The sequence below is a fragment of the Anopheles nili genome, chromosome 3, assembly GCF_943737925.1.
Source record: "Anopheles nili chromosome 3, idAnoNiliSN_F5_01, whole genome shotgun sequence".
In the NCBI taxonomy this organism is placed as follows: Eukaryota; Metazoa; Arthropoda; class Insecta; order Diptera; family Culicidae; genus Anopheles; species Anopheles nili.
The window spans coordinates 4,225,276-4,235,105 of NC_071292.1; the positions used below are offsets into that span (position 1 = coordinate 4,225,276).

The 9,830-nt window shown below is 51.9% G+C and overlaps 1 protein-coding gene across 1 annotated transcript in view; it reads right to left on the reverse strand.

The window, feature by feature from the left end:
- The window catches only part of LOC128727820 (LIM/homeobox protein Lhx3), a 32,759-nt gene extending 24,976 nt beyond the window's left edge, over positions 1-7,783 (reverse strand). Inside the window, exon 1 of the mRNA XM_053821763.1 lies at positions 7,378-7,783. Coding sequence (XP_053677738.1) covers positions 7,378-7,783 — 406 coding nt within the window. The remainder of the gene's footprint in view (positions 1-7,377) is intronic.
- Positions 7,784-9,830: the final 2,047 nt, after the last annotated feature.

Below are 9,830 nucleotides of genomic sequence, written 5' to 3' on the forward strand. Positions count from 1 at the left end.
CGTTGACATCTCCCCTCGGGACAGGCGCGTCTGCTCGCTGCTGAATGTGTGCGTTGCGATTCTTGGTACCGCGTGAGAGAAGGAAAAAACGGCGGGTTTTGGAGTGACAAACCTGTCTGATGGATTGACAGGATCGCCAGGATGGGTGACATTCAAGGCGCGGATGTAATATCGCATGGAAAGTGACTCGATATCTATTGATTTAAAATTTATGATGCCACCAAATGAATACGTGCTGTTGTTGGTGATGTTGCGGCATGTGCGTGGCTCTATTCATACAATTTTGGCTACACTTGTATCAATCTGCATCAAGGGAGGCTTGAATAAAGCCATCAAAGAAAACGAAGGTGTTTAAAACAAAGCAGGCGTAGTTTGTTTTGCATTGATTCGAATCTTCGCTCGCTACCATATGACGGTACGACTTGTGATTTATGCGTGACATTTGGCCATAGCTCGGTGTCTCCGGTGTGGCTGGACACCGTTGAGCATTGGGGAGCCGATTGAAAGTAAAAAAAAAATCCCCGGTGGTATACATTTCGGGAAATTCACTCCAGTGCCATCGGACACGCGATCGAGAGGCGCAAAAACCCAGGGGCAGGATGAAATACGACCAGCGAGCGGAACCGACGCACATGACAAATATGAGCCCGTGCGGTACACACCCTAGCTAAGTGGCAACACTCCCCTTCCGTGGAAATGGATAATTTTTCGGATGACCCTAAAGCGGATCGACCAAAACAACATCCTCGTCGCTCATTAACACCGGCAGCAACAGACGGTAGAAGCGCGACCCGGAACGCCCTTACGTACAGTGTGTGGCAAAACGTTGCCAAGTTCCACCGACAGTGTGGTTCGCGAGAATCGGTTGTTTTTTTGACTCGGTTTGTGCACCACTGAAACGTTTTGAACCCCTCCGCGTAGCTCGAAACATGAAACAAGCGACGACCGTGCGGTTCTCTTGTGCCACACTGTACGGAATTCGGTTCGATTTGTATTCATTACCCCGTCATCGGTCCCAGCTATCGCAGAAGCCATCGGCCTTCTCGCGGCAAAACCGTATGGCCACAACGTAACATCCGCAACGTGCGCAAGGACGATTAATGACTCAACCCCGGTCGGAAAAGCCGAGCGGGATTGCATCACGCGAGGGCTGGGAAACTCGAAGAAGCCCATAAAAAATGGTCTGAGAGCCATAAAATGTCCAGAGGGACGGGAGGAGATGATGGCACCGAGCGGCCATCGAGCGATGAAGAAGTCAATGGTTGGCGTGTGCGTTGGCCTTCCGGAGCCATATGGCACATGGCATCGTTTTCGTTTGTTTCGTTCGAGCCGGCGATTATGCTGATCGGTCGTTTTTAGCATAGCAAGAAGCGAACGAGACTGGTAATGCGATCACCCTCCCGGGTCGCTTTCCGGCGCACTTGGGACGCCTCAAATTTCCAGACGCACCTACAGAGCCACCTTGGAGCCACGCAGGATGTCTTCAGCTTCAGGTGGAATGGGGCAACAGAAATAGAAAGAAAACCCACTGCAATAATTCCAGTGTTCCAGCGACAATGGTTCTCGGCTCAGACCCAATTAATCGTTCCTGCTTGGAGTGTTGCATTATTCACTCGAAATCGATTAGATTCTGCTTCTGCTCGCGAGAATGGCCAAACTTTTCCCACACTCCGCGGCCACTTTCCAGGATCCCATTTCCAACCGCAAAACCAACCGGTCGAAGGATTCAACATCACAGCTTGCCTTTTTATCGCCCGGACGCGAACCGCGACGGTGGACGATGGCCCGCGGCGCAAACACGTGCTGGTAAAAATACCGTATAAATGAACAATAGCCCTCGAGACTCGATAAATATTATGTTTCAAAACATCGCTTTTCCACCGCACGCGCCTCCGTATCATGTTCGCGGGCCTGTTTCCTTCCTATCCCTGCTAGTTCCAGTCCCTACTGGTGCAGCAGCGAACAGGAGTGGTTGTTTGTTGCATTTTTTTGTGTGTCCTGTGTGTCCTTTCGGGTTCTATTACTGCACGCGTTTTCCACGGCCGGTTCATTCGATCGCACTGCGCCTTGGGCGGTTGTGGATTGGCGTGACGCTGGCATATGGAATCCGGGACGCGTGATGACGAAGACAAATCACACCCTTCCGAGTGTTGCAGTTTAAAGGGTGCGGAACGGTTGAGAAATGCCACAGAGAGAGAGAGAGAGAGAGAGAGAGAGAGAGAGAGAGAGAGAGAGAGAGAGAGCGTGAAAGTCCTGAAAGCTGTTCAATCATGCACCAAAGCGAGCGTGTGAGAGTTTTTTTCCCTCACAGGTCTCGGGACGGTTCGACAAAAACGGGCCTTCCGGGTGAATGGAATGGGGGAGAAAAAAAAGTTTTCCTCCTGTTTTGCTTTGGGTGAAGCAGAAAAATGGTTACAAAAAGTTGGCACTCGAGTTGCGCTTTTTACTTCACGCTCATTACCAGCCCCAGGCGGGTTAGGAAAAACTGCATGCGGAGGAATTCCTCACGTCTGCGGCGTGAGCTATTGATGGGAGAATAATCACCACCCACTCACACACATATCGAAGGGCAAGAAAAAAAATCCATCCTTTCCATCGAATCGCCCGGGAGGGAAAACTATTTAAACAACCATTTTCACACATTCAATTAGGGGTTGTGGTTTTCCGGTGATGAACGCCGGGAAAGCGTCCGGTGGCCGGAACGCACGTCCACCCACACACACACACACACACACACGCACATACGTCAGTGGCCACGTGCGGGCGATTTTTCCCGCCCCTTTCCCGGGAACCACTCCCAGCGTGTTGGAAACAATTTGGGGCCGCTTCGGTTTCGAGAGCGTTAATTCTCTCCCGTCGATCGGGCTGTTGATTTTTGCGTTCCGGGCCCAGACCGCCAGTCAAAAAAAAGGGGCGCCTTTGCTTATAGGCACTCAAAAGCCCTTCAGCACGTCGGTGGTGGTGTTGGTAATTGTCGGTGCGGGCGTTGTTACCGGAAACTAATGAACGCGCTGGCCACGTGGCCCACCGACAGGGTGCGGTGAAAAGCGTTGGCTTGCAGGCAGGCAGGCAGGGAAAATGTGTTTTTCTGCGTTTCCCTTCCCAGTCCGATTTCCCGGTCTGAATTCGGTGTTGCACCTGCAACCGGAGAGCGATTCGTCAAACGCGGGATCGCTTCCACACTCAGCATGGCGCTTGGATTCAACAATTTTTCAGTGCTGCAGTTTGGCATCAGGGAAAAATCCCCCTCCTTAACACACACACACACACACACATACACGGCCAGGGATCGGGTGGATTAGGCAGCCATCAGTCGTCGGTTATCTGGGCTTATTACGGGTGGGATTTGTGTGCCACACTGCAGACAACTTTTCGATTGCGAATCGGTTAAATTTGTTGACTTTGGCAAATACTCGACCCAGCCCAGCCCTGCGAGAGCTTAGCGCTGATAAGACCGCGGGATTAGGCAGGACAAATTTGATGCAACTCATACTTTCGTGCTGGGTGTACGCAAATGACGCAATAGCATTCGAAAGCGTGCTATTTCACATAATTGTACACACCAGCCTTTTAGTGTACTTTCGAAAGAAACCATCAAACATGCATACGTTCTTGTGCTCTTGCTTGTGCACCGGAGGCTTTAAATTAAATCGTTATCATTTCGACGGTTGATTGAATTAAACAGGTTGAGCAGATTGCTCCGAGCCAATCGAGCGTTTAATTTATGAACTGTCAATCTGCTGCATTATCGTAGACGATTGCCAAGAGGGAATAAATAAATAAACTCTACCCCGTTCGCTGATAACGCCGGTAGCGAACAATTGGGCAATAAATCAGAAGGTATAATTAATGCGCTCAGCCGATATCTGGCCCGAGCGTCATCAATCTGAGTGGTGATATGGATTGCCTCTTACTGATCAGCGTTAAGTGCGCCTCTTTCGACCTGATTCCGGGGTGTTTAGAGCGTCTACCGGAGGGGGGGGAGGGGGCGGAAAATTCGGTCCCAAACTGTCTGCCCGATCCTGCCACCGGATGGTGATGATCTGACGGAAGTGCTCCACAGAGTGGAAACCGGAACAAGCGACAGAGAGACAGAGAGAAGAAGAAAAAAAGGTCCTCTCGATGGTGGGCTCCATTAGCGCGCACGATGATTGAAGAGCAAACATCCATATGACAATTGTGACAAATCGTGCCACCGATAGGCTTCCCAGCAAAGCAGCCTGGTTTGTCCACCTCCGGTTCCGCATTGTGATCACACATCTCCGAGTGGAAGCATTTCAGCAAATTATCGAGATTAAACATCACTCGAATGGGGCTTTAAAACCCATCGGTTAGAGCCATGTTGGAGGGCGAATGAGGGTTAGCATTCTCCCCACGGTAAATAGGTGTCCATTTCATTTCGGGACGAAATGAATATTTCACCAAACCCACCCAAGCCTCGGCCAACGTGCGTGGCCATCAATCAAATTGATTGGTCGACGATCTGCTCGCTCTGCAAAAGATTGTCCAAGTACCGAAGCAATCGGCGAGCAATATAGACATCATTCGATTGCCAAGCGTGCCAAGGCGCCACGAGCCACCCGCTCGTATTTGGGGTCCCAGGATTGAGGACATCCAGCTTTGACAGCCCTGTTGCTTATCGCGCTCCTCCTGGCACACAGGCTCTCCTGGCGTTCAGGTGTATTGCGTCACAAATGGATGTCCGTAGCCGTCAGAAGCTTGTCGCAGGAATGGTCGCCTCGCGGAAGGCTCCCGGACATCAATTAGCGCTGGTCGAATGCCATCCATCAATAGGATGGCACGTTATCTGATAGACGCCAAGCTGGCAGGCGCTGGCGGTGGCGCTCTGGCGCATGTTCCAGCAGCCAGACATGATATTTCGGCGTAAACCAAGGAGCCTCGGTGATCAAACATATCGCAAACAGGTGACAGCGCGCTTCTGTCGCCGATCGTATTTTTTTTTTTTTGCAAAGACGCAGACCTGAGGAGACAGTTCTCCGCGAAAGTGCTTTGACACGCGCGCTAGTCGATCAGTGGATCCAAAAAGGGACACACACAAGGGCCGACATTCATCACCTTACAAGCATTTTGCGGCAGCGTCGGCGTTGGCCAACGACATGGCGACATGATGATCCGGGCTTCGTTTGTTTGGCGGCTGCGAATGGATGGGTAGCAGTATTCGCCCGAAAAACACTTCCGGAGATAAGAGAACCGCCCGGAATCGACGATGATTTGAGGTTAAACTTTTTTTTTGACAGCACATCCCCAGTGGCACGCGAGCAAGTGATAACCTTTGGCCCGTGTGTATCACGGCGTATGCCGCATTTACTTTCCTTCTCAGTGGCGGACAGTATTCGTTGACCCTTGGCTCTAGGAGACATTTGAAATGTTATTGCATCATGTGTTTAAACTTCGAACCGTTGGAGGTTTGAAGATGCTTCGGGTTAACTGGTCGATTCTTACTACAGGCTGGGTTTGGCAAATTGTTCTTCTGCGATGGTCGCAGAAATCGCACACTCTAGACATTTTCGATTGGGCTAGGTTTGGTGTGGTAATCTGCACACACATGCAATTAGCGATCAAACACACCGAGTGTGTATTTAAATTTCCTTCAACACACTATTTGCTGGGCCATTTATTCCACGAACATTGCCAGTGGGGAAGTTCTTGTATTGGCTCGCGATACGATCTGTGTATCGAGTCTATCTATCGATCTTTCAAACGTGAGAGCAAACACAATTTCACTGAACTCCTGTGGTGGGCCTTGGTTGGTAACGGTTTTTCGAGGAACTACTATCAGTGTAGTCGAACACAGCCCTACCAGCGGCGCTCCAGTTCCACCGATACTATCGCGGCGCAGAAACGAAAAGGAGTGGATTTCTGGGTGGCTGCTGGCGAAAAAAGCGATCGAAGGAGTAGCGATCGTATCGTCAGATAGGCCGAGAGAGAGGGTACACACGATCAGATAGCTCAGTAACACCTCGGTGCGATGCTGATGGAGGAGGAGGATGATGACCACCGAACGACACTTTGTACTTATCTAACACCTTTCCATGTCGAGTCAAATATCGGTGGAAGCAATCAACCAGAAGGACTTGGTATGGCTCTTCGTTAAACGATGCGTACCATTGGCTTGTAGTAGCAGTCAGATACGGTTACACAACCGCCACGATCGTTCCGGAACTATGGAGTGTTGAAAGGAAGACAACACCAGAAAGAAAAACAAAAAAACCAAAAAATAGAGAAGACACCGCATCGGGCGTATTTTTTTTTTGCCAACAACCCAACTACAAGTGTTCAAGGTTGGTCTGTTTCTTTTTTTGCCGCCACCGCACTTGGCCAACCTGGCCGTGCAAGGTGGCGACGTTATTTGTAGAGCTCTCGATACAAAATCCCCAACGAGCTGGCGTAAGGCTGAAGTGGATCGGTGTCGGTGGTAATCCGTGGGCCCTTTTCCCGCACGAGGTTAGACCGGGGGCGAAAAACGGGCGCATGTGCGATTGGGATTGTGATGCGCATTTTTCCCGGCGACAAAGTCCCACGAGCATGTTATCTAGCGCAAACAGGCAAACAAATTCGAGTAGCACTGGCGCACAATACCGCTCGGAGAGGTTTTGCGATTAGCGACCCGGTGGGTGGGATGGAATGATTTGGACAGTTTTCACCGCCCACACCGCCCAATAGCCATTCGAAGGTCACGAGCTAGCCGTTCCAAGGTCTCCATCCCGGATTCGGTGCTTGATCGCGGTTGGTGTGATGTGTCTCAACAACGACACGATGTAATTGTTGTACGTTTAAAGACACGCGTTCGATCGCGGTAAGTGTAACACACAACTTGAGCGAATTGATAGGGCAAAATGTCACTTGATGGAAAATTGTGTCAAACTTTCCGCACATCCCGCCACTTATCAGTCGACCGGGCGGTATCAACGTCCGGCGTCGGCAGTTCCATCGAAAAGGCAAACTGCCGCTAGATCTGAGGCCCGAAATCTGGACAAGTGGAACTGTCTTGTACGTGTCAGCGGCCACTCCGATAGCGGATACGGCGGTAGCATTGCTTGCGAGCGATGGCCCACCCAAGATAATCGAAAGGGGTTGAATTTGGTTGGCCGAAAGCGCAACCCTAATCGAACGTTGCCCACCTGATGTGGTGCGGAAGGGTTGAAGGTTCCCGCTCACGGGTGGGACGGGGGCTCGAATTAACCCCGTGAGCTTTGATTTGAAGAACCCACCAACCGTAGGGGTATTGATTTTTATGGCACCCGCTTAGGGCCGAGTGCTTATAGGTGACTAACCGACTAACAGCGCGCGATCCTCCCGTAAGGGGTTGTTTACGACCCATCCGGCCTATCGCCCACAAAGCCACCCTAAACTTACCTTCGAGGGTCTTGTTGCGTGATATCAGCGCCAATAGCATTTCGGGATTTGGATGGTGATCCCCAAGATCCCCGGGCACAATGGCGCCGATGCCGGAGGACGAACCATCGAGCGTGCTCGTGCGATGTAGCGCGGAAAGTCCGGCCAGACCGCCATTGCTGTTGCTAGAGGTACCGTTCAGGTGTAGTCCTTTCGATGATCCTCCCAGTGAAGGGCCCGCGTCTAGGGAACCGATCGAACCGAGCCCAGTCGATGGCCCGTTTGCCATCGATTGACTCAGCAAGGAGGAATGCCCTGGGCCGGAATGCGCGAGTGGCAACATCATCGACGAAGGTAGCGCCATCTGGGAGAGGGACATCGCATCAACACCGAGCGTCCCGCCGGCTGATGACACGCACACGGACATTGGCAGGACTCTCGGAACGGGCAGTCCGAATCTCTCGACACTGGGATCCCTCGGGGTCAGTGTTTTATCTGGAACGTTTTCGTACTTGCAATCCTAGCTTGAGGCCTCGTTTAGCATCACTGCACCTCACTGGGCACTGTGCAGTCACAGAGCATGTTCTCGGACATTGGCACTACCTGGCACACGATCAGAAACACACGCAACTCGCAATGAAACACCGGCACAGAGGTCACAACAGCATGCTCTGCGAGCTGCAATCTACCGATGACTGGTGGCACGTAAAATCGTTCGTAATGTCGAAACAAAAGCTACGTCATCAATGCGCTTCCCTTAGTCGTTTCGATAACACCGCGGTGTAGGGGTGTTTTCCGGGCCGGTAGGGGTTGAAAATGGCTTCCAGTGCAACGTAGGCCGCGTGGAGAAGTCGACATACGTATGTCGCCTTTCGGAGGTGCGTATCTTACGAGCGTGCGGTGCGTTTTTATCACCACAGAAACGGCTGTTGAAGCAAACACCTGTACCGGGGGGAAAACGCACTTGTAGAACACACGCACACGCGTTCACATACACAAACACACACACACACGACACGAAAACACACTGCAGTATCCCTTGCACGACGGAGACCAGACGACGCGACGGAAAGCCGTTCACGAAATGCCGCTACTGAAATGGGTGGCACACGAGGCAGCGCCAAAGAAGCGCAATGCTTATCACTTGGAGCCCTTCGACCGCCCCAGGGCACGCAGCCACCCCCTGACAACCGAGCCCACCCGCTGGCGAGCTGATTGGAGCGATTTAGAAGTGCCCCCGTAGGTTCTAATTTGTGTGTACGTAGCGTCGTGTTGTCGTTTTTCTTGGCTGTTGGCTTTTTTTTTTATTTCTTTCTTACTCTTTTGTTTTTCGCCAACGTGAGCAATCGCAGTAGGCTACCACCCGAACGTTCGTGTACCGGTGTGGATCTAATCGCCTGGAGGACACACACCGTTATTACGCGCGCTTGGCCCAACAGGAGGGCCTTCTCTAATTATGCGCTAAATAGTTGTACGTACTGATAGTTGCGCGAACTCAAAACCCCCACCAGGTGGTGCGTTCCGGCGAGCGTAATCGCGAGCTTCGGCTACTAAATGGGGTTCTTCTTGGCGCTTTCTTCAGGGTAGCAGCTTCCTCCAAGGATACGCATCCACCCCAGCCCGGCGTTGCAATTAGTATGCAAATTTTAACACTCCATTTGCGTGCTTAGTACGGGCGCACTTTCGCTGGCCACAAAACGGCAGGTCGTAAATGCGCGCCGTGAAAGAAGTTCTGACCGCAACGGGCGCGCTAAGTACGGTTGAAAGTGAAAGCGGTCGAGCGGTTGGTAGGCCGTCGGCATTTCGAAGGGGCGCTAGGTGAAGTTTGTCAATTAAAAAACATTTTCATTACCGGGCTCTAATTGGCTTGGGCTTTTAATTGGGAAAACGAAGGAGGGAAAAGCGCTCGGTCTCAGTGCGCCACTAGACAGCTGGCAGATTTTCCGTCTTGAGAAACGACACGCACTGGCCGATGTCGAGACGTCCCCGACGTTTGGTGTGGCTGGACGTAGCGAAAACTAACCTCACAAACACGGCACGGGTACGCGGCTAACTCGGTTCGCTCACCGTCCGTGATCCTGCGCTCGGGCGAACAGAGTGCGAACAATGTCGCCGTAGTTTGCGGGCAGTCATTTTGTGTGCCCGTGTCCGTGCCCGTGTTTCACCCTAACGAGAGCGACCGGAAGCTCTAGGGCGCGCGGTGGAGGTGGGAGTTTTCCCGAATTTCCACGACTGCGCATTTCGAAGACGCTGGTTGGCACTTTTTGGAGGGTTTCCATTTTTACGCGTTTTCCCTCCATCGGTGAGCCATCTTGCGTCGTGTATCCTGGCACCCTTCCACCGAGGGTTTCGTCCTTTCAGCGGGATTCGGTTCTCGTGCCATCGCGACTCGATTCCAGACGTTCACGTTCGCTTATCGAATTGGGCGCTCGAAACAAAAGCGAACCAGATTTTCCACCACCGATGGGGCACCC